Here is a 13693-nt window from a genome sequence, read left to right as displayed (position 1 = left end):
CAGCTAGCAGATAGTGAGGAGATGTTTTTTACAGTGTGTTCTGGGGACAGGCAGCTAGCAGATAGCGAGGAGATGTTTCTTACAGTGTGTTCCGGGGACAGGCAGCTAGCAGATAGTGAGGAGATGTTTTTTACAGTGTGTTCAGGGGACAGGCATCTAGTCAAAGCTAGGCAAGATGTCAAAGTGACATTTGAAAAACTCTGAGGCTAGTATGCTCTTGATCTGCTATTTGATCTTATAGACAAACAACGTTGTTTGATTGATCGCACAACTGTGAGCTTGTTGGAGGGAAAACGCATTAGCATAAATCTTACTACATCTGTTCTACAAAAATCCACCTCAGTTGTCATTTGTCTAAACAGAGAGACGGCCTCTGCTGTCAGATCAAAGTTAGATCAAACTGAAGTTTAAGCTTAAAGCGAATGAGAAAATTGGATTTTAGAAAAGATTAAAAAGACTTACTTAGGCCCACTCTAGAAATCTTCAACACTCTTTAATGGTAAACCACAATTTAATCCAGATTAGGCATTAATCCTTGCTATTGCAACCATCCCTCGGTGTGTCTAATGACAACAATCTGAAGTGAAAGCTAAAGGTCATTCTATTTTGGTCTGTCTGACACATTTATACACTTTATAGCCACTCATCTTTTTTGGTAGTCTTTTCAGCTTTTTGCTAGAAACTTAGTAAATGTTAAGATGTGAGGAGCTACTTTGAAGTGAATTCATAAGACGCTTTCTTTTTGTGCTCTCACTGTGAGTTTTAATAGATTTCTGCAGTCCTGGGGTATCTGTCACACACACATACACACAAGCACACACACACACACACACACAGTGGTGAAAGAAGATTACGTGCCCTCGATTTACAGTGATTAAGTGATATTTTATTGATCCCTGTGGAGAAATGTTCCTTATGTTCCCCCACTGAGAGGTTAGGGAGGAGAGTAGTACTGCAGCCCTGGAGCTGGTAGGGTATCTGTTGCTGCTTAAGGCTTCTTAGACAGGGTGGGTGGCTGCCAAAATAAGGGCTTGCACACAAATCCTCTGGTCAGGTTCATCCTCTCTGCTGTCTAAATGTATGTCTACAGTTTAACTACTTTAAAGGAAAAATCAATGCAACGTGTTATTTCTCCCTCGTGCCGCCTTTTTGTAAAAGTAGACAACGGATAAGAGACAAAAGAAGACATTAGGCATGCGTCGAGTCAAACTTACGCTCTAAATGCATAAAGAAGGATGTACTTACACTTGAAGTGCTTACTCAGTGAGAGAATGAGGGCAATGAGGAATGTAATAAGGAGTATACGAGTCTGTATTCTCCTCATACCCTGTTGTATGATACTGTACTCATCAACATGGACACTTTTAACTGCTTATCCCAGGACTATTGACCAGCTTGTCTTGCGTCTGTATTTGAAATTCCTTCTCCTCCTCACAGATGTTGATGACTGCCAGTCCGAGCCGTGTGAAAACGGGGGCACCTGCATCGACAAGATTGATTCGTTCCTCTGCCTTTGCCTGCCCAGCTATGGAGGAGACACGTGTGAGAAAGGTGAGAGTGTAAATACTGCATGGACGAATCCAGGACATGGCTGTGTGTGCAACCACAGCGGTGAACTTGTTAAGATTCCCGGTCATCTGATACTTGCAGGAAAAGGTTTGTTGCAAACTGTGCTGATCTGGTCTGCTACAGCTGTATGTCACAACACGGTATCACAATCTCAGCAGCTGTCAGACACAGTGCATCTGTCTGTGTCACACTGTTTCCCGAGCATCAGATAGTATTTGCACAGTTTTCAGTCAATCTTCAACGTTCTTGAATTTATTGGAAGGATCGGAAGGATTGACATGTAGCATCTCCTTTTTGAGGGGGACCTGTACACAGAAATACATCCTTATACATACAAACAAAACAGTGTTACATAACAACCACATTCCAAATACACAGATACAGACAGCTTGCTCACCCTATATCACGCACACACCCAGTTGTATTCTAATCGGAATTATATATATATATATATTTATATATATATCTATATGAGGATATATTAGAATGATCTGCGTCCAACTTCTTTGAGAATTCTAGGGGAAGAAAAAGAAAAATGATATTGTGTATGTGTGAGTGGATATGAAGATCTACATGGAACCAAAAACTGTTACAGGTATGAAGGACAATTGAAATAAATACATTTAAAGATGAACTGAGCCCAGTAAAGTCTCAAAAGTCAAAGCTATAGTGCTGTTGTCATTCTAAGCAATGACAAAAAAACTGTCTGCGCGTCCATATGAAACAAGTCTTCCCCCCACACCCCCTGCTCAACAGTTGCTAGTAGCCAAGGAGGACAAAGAGGATTAAAAGAATATAATGGACTCTACAGAAGAGGTAATTACAACACTAGTTCCTAAACGTAGTGAGAAATACAGTTTAGTGAGTTTAGAGGAGCTGATAGTCTTAATTAGCTTTGTATCAACTCATTTGGCAACGGCTTGAATTTAACGGATGTTCATTAATATCAAAAAGTTACGCACTAACATCTGACAATAGTGAGTTGTGCATGGACACCTCAAAATGAATCTCCAGAAAGAATAGGAAATAACGGGTTTCCTATTATTCCAATTAAAGGGTCTTAGATTAGTTGATACACTTTATGCACACATTCCCCTCCATCCCCTTTGTCTTTAATATAAATCAATAACACACATAAAATGTGTCAAATCACGAAAAAGCCAAAGAAAACCTATTCTCGCTGTCTTGCCGAGAGTCAGTGAGGCTTTAGAAGTGCTGGTTCAGGGATTTTGTTATTTTTGGACAGCACCTGGCTAGCTGTTGCTCTTCCAGGTGTCCAGTCTTTATGCTAAGCTAAAGTAAAGCAACTAATTAAGTAACTATATATAACCAAGGATGGGGAGGCAGAGAAACAAGCCGGTGAAAACCATCAGGCGGATGGCTTTGTGGCTAAATATAAACCATGCAGGCAGCGCTAGCAATGAACTGGCTGGGTGTAAAATAATTAGATGCAGTCAATCTGATATCAAAGTAGCCAAATCAAGATTAGTGGGATGTCATCAAAGAAGCTTACGGCAGCAATCAACCCAACAAGACGGGGCCGGCAGCCCGTAATACAAAAAATAAGGAGACTCATGTGGTCTCATGAGATAAGACTCACAAGTGTGTCTGTGTGGCAGGAGGCACACACACACTTGTGAGTCTCTGCTCCCCCCCCCATGCCACACACTCATGCCATGTGTTTGTGTGGCAGGCACAGACACACTCCCCCCCATACTACACACTCATGCCAACGTGCACCCACTCGCTGATTCATCATCTCACTGGTTTTAAGCAGCTCCGGATCTGTCCTCCTTGTGTGTGTTTGTGTGTGTGTTTGTGTGTGTGTGTGTGTGTGTGTGTGTGTGCACGTCGTGCACTAGTAGTAATGAGAACAAATGAATATCTAACCTTTGCAGTTATAAATGAATCCACGGTCTGTGGTGTTATTAATGAATACTAATAGTGCAGGGAGAGGGCCACATGTGCTGTGAATTGAAAACGAGCCTGTATGATTACAGTTCGTGTATTTAGCCTCTCAAGATGCCACAGTCATATATTTTTGTCTTTATTTGCCAAATGGGTTACACGCTTGGTAAAAAAAACGCTTCCTCTCTCCTCCCATCTTACCAGACCATTTTATCTTACTTTGTGTTCCTGCACTTACAGTAACGATGCTTTCAGGTGCCCTTCAAAAAACCCATTTAAGTGTCTCTCATACCCCCTCCTCTTTTCTCTTCATCTTCACAGACGTAGAAGGCTGCGAGCACGGTTGGAGGAAGTTCCACGGCCACTGCTACAGGTAAAAAATATGATGAAAAAATGTCTTTACTCACATATATTAACTTGCAAACACAGGTGCCTTATGCATTTGTCTTTTATACCTTGGAGTTATCTTCTCGCATCACCATTTAAACTTGTCTTGTCGTGGTATGTATAAAATATGTATTTTCATTTCCCCTTTTACTTTGTTGTCCCACAGGTACTTCAACCACAGACACACCTGGGAGGACGCGGAGAAAGACTGCAGAGAGCACAGTGCCCACCTAAGTAGCGTCATCTCGGCTACAGAGCAGGAGTTTATCAATGGTGTGTGTGTATTTCTGTCATAAACAAACCTACACATAACACACTTGTACAAATACCCAACACACAAGACACAAATTCAATGACTTTCTCTGAATGTACTGAAATGTTTGTGTCTCTTTAAATAGATTTGAGATATGTATCAGTGAGTTTTTACAAAAAGAATGTGTTGTACTGTTGTTTTTTTCAGGTCTGGGTCATGACAACGCCTGGATCGGTCTGAATGACCGCACGGTGGAGGAAGACTTCCAGTGGACTGACAGCAACGATCTGGTCAGTGATCAGTTATGAACTGAGCTACTATGTGAGAATCTCAAACTCCACTTTTAAGTCCCTAAAATTTGCTTGTATTGAACTCAATTTATTGATTTAAGGTTTTACTGTACATTCAAAAAAAAGCAGCCTTCCAACGTCAGGAGACATATCTATTATTCAAATGTTGTTCAATCCTAAAATGGGCTGTTCTAAAAGATCTAAAATTCTGAAAAAACAGTTAGAAGAGTGCAGACCCGTAAAAAACAACTCTTGTTCTTACAAAGTTTTGCATTCGTTAAGGACTCATTGCTCATAGAAAGCAATCCTCTTCCAATCTTTTCATCATTTCTGTCCCCATTTAAGTGCAAGATCTCATGTGTTATCTTGCAAATGGCATTCATCTGAAAGGTTTCATCTTTGCTTTTAGCGAGCGAGAAGAGTTACAGTCACTAGTGCCGGCCACTGAAAGCAACTGCAGCTGGATTCTGTTGTTTCGCTGTTGTGCAGGTCTATGAGAACTGGAGGGAGAGCCAGCCGGATAACTTCTTCGCGGGGGGGGAGGACTGCGTGGTCACAATTGCCCATGAGGACGGCAAGTGGAACGACGTGCCCTGCAACTACAACCTGCCCTACATCTGCAAGAAAGGCACAGGTACTGTACTGCTGCTGGACCCACTGTAACCAAGCAGCACAGCAAACGTGCATATGATCAAATCTAAGCTAAATCAATTAATCAGGAGAGGTTTTCTCTTCTAACAATCGGTTGCTTGTGTGTTATTGCGGACCAGCTGGCCACCTGTTAGTCATCATTGATCATCACCACTTCTAGTTTTCTGTGCACGTTTTCTCAATTGAAGGTCACTGGGCAGACGCTCCCAAAAAAATTCACCACAAACATTCATTCACAAAGTAAAGTGAAAGTTGCGATTCGGTCCCAAACTGATATTGATTTTATGAGAGCAACATCGATCTCAATCTTGCTATTATTGCTGTCTCTCTCTCTCTCTCTCTCTCTCTCTCTCTCTCCCTCCTCTGGGCTCACTTATGCTTGTCCAGACAGCAGAACCGTTAGTTGCCGTTATTGTCAGTTACTGCCTTGCCTTGACTCAACGGAACTGAACGTGAATGCAGCGAATGAGCTTGTAGGATGCAAAGAAAAAGCCAAAGACTAGGACAGACACGCTGGAGAAACGGAGGACGGTCAGGCGGAGTTAGAAAAGGAAGGACAAAGATGGAGGAGGACATGGAGAAGAGGATTAAGTCGTTTAGGGGGGTTTGTTTGTCGAGCTGTGGTCTCATGGCTCTGTGGTTTGGCTGGGCTCCCTGCCTACTCCAGACAACATGTCTATTGACACTCTCTTTTGCTGTAGTAAGAGTATTTATACTTAACCAATGCTTAATAAGTGGAAGTTTACACTATCATATTGGGTATTTCTTAATGGAGAGTCATACAATTTTGGACTTTTGGCAACATATACATCTCTAGATTAATGTGAAAAAGACACTGGATACATGCCAACCTTCATCTGATGTGTCCTGTATGATTCATATTGTTTTTGCCAGTGTTGTGTGGGACCCCGCCCGCAGTGGAGAACGCCCATTTGATAGGTCGGCGGAGATCCCACTACGACATCCATGCAGTGGTACGCTACCAGTGCTCTGAGGGCTTCTTCCAGCGTCACATCCCCACTGCTCGTTGCCGGGCGGACGGGAGCTGGGAAAGACCCAGGATCATCTGCACAAAGTGTGAGTGTCTACCTTAAACCTTTGTCATGTGTCATGTATGTAAAGGCTCTCTTACACCAACTGGTTAGAGGTCAAGGATTATCAGTATTTCAATCAATTTCATTTTTTTAAGATAATTTTTTTAGGCATTTTAGGCCTTTAATTTAACAGGACAGACGAGGATGTGAAAGGGAAAAGAGAGGGGTGAATGACATGCAGCAAAGGGCTGCAGGTCGGAGTTGAACCCACGTCCGCTGCATTGAGGACTAACCCTCAAAATACGTGCGCCTGCTCTAACAAATGAGCTACAATTGTTATCAATTTCTGAGTCATCTGATAACCTTTTACTGCCATACTTCAACTTACAATACAGTTAGTTGCAGGAGTAAAATAGGATTCATTCCTTCTAACCACAGAAATTACAATAAAGTCAATGTAAGAGGACAATTGAAGACAAACAGGGGTGCCCCTGTGCTCTGGGGGTTAGGACACCAACCAACGTTCCTGGTTCATGTCCAGTTGAACTAGCAAGACTTTGCAGTGGTAAAACAGCACGATATATTTGAGTGTCATCTTCACGTTGCTCTATTTCGACGACATTCCACTTCCTGGAATGTTCAGGTGCCGCCGGGAATTCCGCCGGACGCCTCTCATTTTCGGCCGGATGTCCGTCACCTTTCTTTTCAGACCACTAGCGAGATCATCTGTCGTGTCTGTCGTTTTCTGTTGCACGACTTAAACAACTTTTGAACGGATGTTCCGCCATAATTTCCTTCCCGAGGTTATTTTGCAGAGGCGCCGTCATTGCGTCCAGCGTTTAGATGATTGTGATTGGTTGCGTGACTACCTTTACATAGATTGCCAGTACATATATCGCCACAATTTAAAAAAAATAATAATAATGTGATTATTTACAGCCCATTTACATTAACCTTTCATGTTGTCCTTGGGTCAATTTGGTTTTCAGTTCATTTCTTTTTTTTGTCAGAAAAATGGGCCGTCGAAATAAGCTTAGAAAATGTTAAAAATGTCAAAAAAAACACCCAAAACACCAAAAACATTTTAAAAAGCACGCACAACATTGAAAAAGTGACCAAAACTTCTTTTTTTTTATGGTTGACGGGAAGACAACACAAGGGTGAAGTACTATTTTGTGTGAAAATCCACAATGGAAAAAACATAAGTGGTCATATCCAGAATCATTTCCTGAATTGAGTCAGGAATACATGTTTATCACAGAAAATAAGTTAAGGACGTTGATTTTCAGGTAGAAAAAATTCTTCTTGTAAAAATTTAAAATGGGTCAATTTGACCCGAATACCATACAAGGGTTAAAGAAAGAAATAACCTGATGACAGCTGTGTATCTACTACAGTACATGTTCAACAGAAACTTGTTTGTTTCCTTCCACTTTTAGCCCGGCGCTCTCACCGGTACCGACGCCACCATCGCAATCAGCACAACGAACGCCGCGGCCACAGGAGACACGGCGGAGAGGGACACAAGGCCAGAGAGGACGCACACAGCTACTACTGAACCAAATAATATAACATCTGCAAAGCCTAGGTGCTAACCGTGGCCCACTACTTTTTCCTGCTTCTAACCATGCTCCGTTTGGCTTTATTCCTCCTGATTATTACGGTTTTCTTACTCTAACATACAGTTTATTTCCACAACCACCTATCTCTGGGTGATTTGATGCTTCTTTTTGTTTTCACCCTGCTTCCTTTAAAGGTCCATGCGAACACTAACTAACACTAACTCTTGATCCTCACCTAACATATCATTCTCAGTAACTCTGTAAAGTCTGTTTTGTTCTACTGACATGCTTTTTTCTAATATTTTCTACGTTTTTGTGCTATGTTACTATTTATTATGAATTGTTTGCTAGTGAATATGCTTTCTTTTTTTACTTATACTTCAAAAAGCCGATGTAACATCAGTTTTCTATACCAGTATATAAGTCCAACAATGAACAATGAACAATAAACTAATCATTTGATTGCCTCTAATCTATGTATTGTATTTGTGGTGTTTATTATTGGCTGATCCCTGATCAACAGCTGGACCTTGTCTAATGAAATAGCCCCCCCCCCCTCCTCCTCATAAGCACTAATAAATTTGTCCCACTGAAATAGATAGTGTGGATGGGATTATACTTTCTTGAGATAACCACTTGATTGTATCTGAATTGCTAAATACTTGGAAACTTTGCACGGCTGTATTTACATGATGGGTAGAATGTTACATTTTTTTTGTCTTTGGTCCCTTTGATATTTGACCGGTCATCCACTTTTTTGGTGTTCTTATGACTTTTTGTCCTGCTGTTGTATTCCATTCTTAATAAATTGAAAAAAATGAACAACAACGTTTCTGACTGTTTTTTTTAATTCAAGCTAAAGGCTCTGAGGTTGGATGGTAATAGACTGACGTTAGCTTAACTACTAAATCTGTTTGTCACAGAGCTTATTTTCTAAAATTCAAACAGAAACATTTCATTTGATTTTTGTCTAGAGAACCGGAGCGATGCTAACGCCGAGGTTTACCCACATAAATACGTGAACCCTGCAGTTCTCTATTCATGGTCCCCAGAAGATGAAACGACTTTGATGATGTCTTGACTTTCCTTTAGTGCTACTTATTAAAAGGCTATTGGATGGATTGTCACTGATTCAGGTTCCCCACAGTATGAATTATAACTTTGGTGGTTCCTTAACTTTTTCCCTACTGCCACATATTGATTCATACTTATGCATAGACAGTTACAGAAATGGACAAACAGATCCCGTTGTTCTGGAAGGAGACCAGTAAAGGATACTAGATGTGACGTGAGCAACGTGTCTGAAAGTTGTAAGTCTTCTGGTAGCTGTGCAAGAGAAATCTCAATCATTCCCAATCAGCAGAGACGGAGAGGTAGGTATATGTTAGGAGATAACATAGACACAGGCTAATTACTGCTAACTAACATGCTAGTTAACATTAGCAATTTAACCTAAACAGCTAATGTAAATTGAAAATATCTGCGAGCTTATCCTGCACTGTACGTGTTTCTTTAGAAACAAACAACGGACAAATAGAGTCTTTAAAATCTTCAGATGTGTCTTTTTTTAGATCATTGTTAATAAAAACGTGTTTTACAAACTTTCTCTGCTTCACCAGTTTCAACACTGTGCCCTCATTAAAATGTGTTTTTTATATCCTGGGGTGTTCATTGTACATGGTACATGGTAAATATTAGCATTCGTTGTGAGCATGTTAGCATGCTAATATTAGCGTTTAGCACCACCGTGCCGAAGTAGCCTTACTTAGAGCCACTAGCACGACTGTATACTGGAGTTGTGTTTTACTGTAGTGTGTACGGATCCTATAATCCATTACTTTCAGACAAGAAAGTGCTGTTGTGTTTAGAGATTGTTTCTTTCGTGTCACCTTGGTACCCCGGCAGATGGAACTCGATCAAGCCATTTTATTTGGGCTTTATCTTTCTGAGCTTTGCTGCTCGCTATATTGCACTACACAGCGAGCAATAGTTTTATCCTGTTGAGTCCACAAGGCAATTTTCTCATCTGTGTTGTGCCTGTGAGCAGAATATTGTAAGAGAGAGACTGATGGCCCACCAGGTGAGTAAAAGACCGTTTGTCGAAAAAGAAAAACAGAATCCCTGATGTGAAAATACCCATTCCATTTTCTTCTGGTGAATTACAGTTTGATTTTAATCTGATACTGAAGTTCAACCACAAACATCCATCTATGGCTTTCCACTTCTGTCTAAACTGGATATAATTAGGGCAATAGCAAGGATTTTTAAGCAGCAGTGTGTAGAATTTAGGGGGACATATTGGCAGAAATGTAATATATTATTTAGATTGTTTATTTTGTTTCCATTAGTGTATGACCTCCTGAAACTAAAAACAGTTTTCATTATCTTAAAATGGGCCCTTGAAATCTACATAAGGAGCGGGTCCTCTTCCATGGAGCCTGCCATGTTGCACTGCCATGTTTCTACAGTAGCCCAGAATGGACAAACCAAACACGAGCTCTTTGCATCTTTTGCATTTCTATGTTACCTGACCGCTAAGAGCATTTAGTCAGTCGCAATCCAGGCAGCACGTGGCTAAGTGGCTTAGCACTTCTGCCTCACAACAAGAAGGTTCTTGGTTTGAATCCGGGTTGTTTCGGGTTCATCTGTGTGCAGTTTGCAGGTTCAGGTTTTCTCCGAGTGCTCCGGTTTCTTCCCACCATAAAAGACATGCATCCTAGGTAGGACTACAGTTGAAAAATAGCCAATTGGCTAACACAGGTGCATTTACAGAAACGTTCATCAATGTGCATTGTCCTTATCAAATAAATAAATATATAACCCCATTGCCATATCACACTCAATCCTACACTCTTGTCTGAAAGTCCAGGAAGCTCTTTTGGCCCCGTATGGGGGATGTGAAAACTTTTCCTAAAATCTTGGGTTTAGAATATTTCTTTTGATGTATAATTAAGCAATTACTGTATGTTTGTATTCACTTAAAACTACTTGCATGGGGCCTAAAATGATTTTTCTTTTACTTTTCTTTCCTCTACTGTGACAACATTCTATTAGGAAAATGTGTTAAATTGTTGACCAAAATCTAATTTCAGGTCACCGCATCTAAAAACATTATAATCCTCCATTTTAAAACACTGACTTTTAAACACAAAGGGTGAACCTCAGCCCACAACTGATGAGAAAAGAGGATTGATCCACCACGAGAGAATTACACGGACAGTTTACTGACGCGTAATGCATCACGTTCTCTTATCAGTTTGCCAACTGCAGCAGAGTTAGCTGGCCCAGAAGTTCACCTCACAGGACTCAATGACATAACTAACCAGAGACAATATTGACATCTGATGAGACAATCCTCCAGAAAACTGCTCGGTTTTATGATCAACTTTTTTTTCAGCCAACATCTAGCTCAAATAATCTGTTTCCCATGAACACAAAAACAAGCCCAATTCAGTGCTCCATCTGTTTTTATTGTACAAAATAAAGTGGAACATAAAAACATGGAAAATCACTCTAAGATGCAGTCGGAACCATAGTAAAAATTGATGATTTAATTAGTTGCCGGACACAGTTATTTTCAATAATCAGTCATTTAAGTCACTTATCAAGCAAATACACCAAATATTCTCTGGTTTCAGCTTTTTTTCAGACATTGTAAACTGAATGTCTTTGGGGTTTTGAGCTGGAAATTAGACAAAACAATGTCACCATGAGCTTTTTGAAATTATGATGCATTATTTTCCAGACCAAATGATTAAATAATTAAGAATGTGATTGTTGGTTGCTGCCCGGTGACAGAATGAATGTCATCACATTTTTTGACACAATACAGGGCCCCATCAAATTCTCCATTTGAACAGCATCTGCTATTATCTAACTTGTCCTCAACTTTTAGTTTAATTGCATTTTAAGCATTCATTGAGTCTTCTACACTGTTTTAAACAATTAAACCTGAATTTAAGGTCAGTAGAAACCAACTTCCAGCTGTAGTGTGGATTTCTGCCCACAAAAAGATGACTGTTACGCTCCAGTAATGCGTTGCCAAACTGTATGATCCATGTTAATAGTCTTATTTAGGGAAACTACCAACTGGTTATCTACACGAGTCACCGGAAATCTGATCACAGTCCACAACTCAATCAACAGCCTTCTTATCAGAGTCCAATAGTTCATGCAGGGAGTGCTGCTGCTGCTGCGCAAGGTGACTAATTTCTGACTGTTTTTTAAGATTTCATCTGAGTTAAAGTTGATAATGTGTGTTTAATACAGTTTGTGCGCCAAAGAGAGTCCTCAGAAAACATTAGCCTCAGCACAGCGGTGAAGTATTCCTCAACAGTCCGTGGCTGGTGTGCAGTCTAGTCTAGTTTTTCTTCTTTTCGTTGTTGGTCTGTCCCTCGGGAACAGGTTTCAGGAAATAAGTGGGGTTGTTGTGGCAGCGCAGGGCCAGCAGAGCCGGCACAGCAGCCAGCAGCACATTGAGGGTGATAAAAGGCCACCATTTGTCCGCTGGGACCCGGTACGTGAAGGGAGTGCGGGAGTGCAGAGATGCTCCGATATGGCACCACTGGGTCTAAGAGAACAGCAGGAGGAAGTCAATATTCAATATATAGTCAATATTAATTGAAGCAACAATAATAATCACAGTTACCTGAGCCATGGCCCCAGCTAAGAAGATGGTCCAGTCCAACATCCAGCTGCATCCAGGTGTTTTCAGACCATAGGTGAAGACAGTCAGCAGGGGCAGAGCATAGAAAAGATACACCAGCATCTGCAGGAACAAAAAGATCACTTATTATTTTGAACAAGAATGTACAGAACATTTGAATTTCTCTGGTGTATTTTTCTCCGGACTGACCATAACTCTTGGAAAGCCAACAGGGTCTTTAAGGTAGGGCTCGTACTGGTAGACGTAGGTGAAACACGCGTCCAGAGGACAGTCCAGCACCACCTGGAGCAGAGCACGATGAGACACTTATGGTACCCATACTACACATGTGACCTGTGTCTCAGTAAATTCAGCAGTAATACTTGATAAATTAACAGTTTTACTCACAAAACCTCTGAAAACAGAGAAGGCCATCGCTCCAAGCAACAGAAGAGACAGAAGCAGGTCTACAGGTCGAGACAGCAATCCTTTCTTCTGCTCTGCTATGATCTAGTCGACACAATTCTGTTTTTTTGACTTTAAAAACATTCCTCCTCTGACAATAGCTCAAATTAGACAATCTTAAAAGAAAAAATGGTTGGACAGCACTTCTCTAGATATACAGAATATTGTCAATGTCTCATCTGCAGATATTTACCTTGTCTGCTGTTACGACTGGCATCTCTCTGGGTCGGCTAAATAGCAGCGAGGCCGCCCAGAAAGGCACCAAGAAGAAGGGGACATTCCTCCAAAAGGCTGGTTGAATGTTGGACCCGTATTTACCTGCACAGACTAGACGTCAGTAACATAAACAGATGCAAGGTGACAGGTGATGAATCCATAGGCAGCTCTTACCAATAACCACTCCGGGGATGTGTACAATTTGATGGCCGATGGAGGATCCGGCCCACAGCAGCCCCAGGCTACGATAGGACTTCCTGCGGGGACAGGGTATCCATCATTAGAGGACTCCCTGAACACATAGCGGACGGGTTTCTGATGGTGATGTCACAGCTTACCCTTTGAACATGCGGTGGATGATGGTGAGGAAGAGGAGCAAGTGAACGACACCTTCCCAGTAAGACGTCATCACAGCGTAGGCGGTTCTTAGATGAGGCTCACCCTGAACAGACCGCATAACTTTGACTTTTGACACATACAGTGGCTAGAATAAGTTTACACACCCATGCTGAAATTGATTTAAGGAGGAATATAATGATTGGCTTAAATGAAAAAATTTAGGAAAATCCAACCTTTAAGGACACCAATTTTCTTTGTGAATGAACAATACATTGTACATAAATAAATGCTCTTCCTTAAAATACAGGGGGCATAAGTATACACCACCCTATGTTAAAATACAGGGGCATAAGTATACACCCCCCTATGTTAAA

General features: G+C 41.1%; 2 protein-coding genes across 4 annotated transcripts in view; one reads left to right on the top strand and one right to left on the bottom strand.

Moving 5' to 3' along the window:
• The window catches only part of LOC117954388 (neurocan core protein-like), a 45826-nt gene extending 38132 nt beyond the window's left edge, over nucleotides 1–7694 (top strand). For both annotated transcript variants that reach the window (XM_034888146.1, XM_034888144.1), the window contains 7 exons: nucleotides 1438–1551; nucleotides 3799–3850; nucleotides 4031–4137; nucleotides 4325–4407; nucleotides 4897–5041; nucleotides 5953–6135; nucleotides 7532–7694. In XM_034888146.1, the coding sequence (XP_034744037.1) occupies nucleotides 1438–1551; nucleotides 3799–3850; nucleotides 4031–4137; nucleotides 4325–4407; nucleotides 4897–5041; nucleotides 5953–6135; nucleotides 7532–7650 (803 nt within the window). In that variant the 3' untranslated portion in view covers nucleotides 7651–7694. The remainder of the gene's footprint in view (nucleotides 1–1437; nucleotides 1552–3798; nucleotides 3851–4030; nucleotides 4138–4324; nucleotides 4408–4896; nucleotides 5042–5952; nucleotides 6136–7531) is intronic.
• Nucleotides 7695–11386: 3692 nt separating this feature from the next.
• The window catches only part of zgc:85843 (uncharacterized protein LOC405880 homolog), a 4856-nt gene continuing 2549 nt past the window's right edge, over nucleotides 11387–13693 (bottom strand). The window contains exons 4-10 of one of the 2 annotated variants that reach the window (XM_034888151.1): nucleotides 13319–13422; nucleotides 13155–13237; nucleotides 12958–13082; nucleotides 12708–12809; nucleotides 12510–12602; nucleotides 12303–12422; nucleotides 11387–12224 (exon numbers count right to left, since the gene is read on the bottom strand). In XM_034888151.1, the coding sequence (XP_034744042.1) occupies nucleotides 12015–12224; nucleotides 12303–12422; nucleotides 12510–12602; nucleotides 12708–12809; nucleotides 12958–13082; nucleotides 13155–13237; nucleotides 13319–13422 (837 nt within the window). In that variant the 3' untranslated portion in view covers nucleotides 11387–12014. Of the gene's footprint in view, nucleotides 12225–12302; nucleotides 12423–12505; nucleotides 12603–12707; nucleotides 12810–12957; nucleotides 13083–13154; nucleotides 13238–13318; nucleotides 13423–13693 lie in introns of both variants that reach the window. The other variant, XM_034888150.1, reaches the window with a different exon arrangement.

Source organism: Etheostoma cragini, chromosome 12 (assembly GCF_013103735.1).
Source record: "Etheostoma cragini isolate CJK2018 chromosome 12, CSU_Ecrag_1.0, whole genome shotgun sequence".
Classification (NCBI taxonomy): domain Eukaryota; kingdom Metazoa; phylum Chordata; class Actinopteri; order Perciformes; family Percidae; genus Etheostoma; species Etheostoma cragini.
The sequence above is the reverse complement of the archived record's forward strand: the minus strand, read 5'-3'. Positions and strand labels throughout refer to the sequence as shown.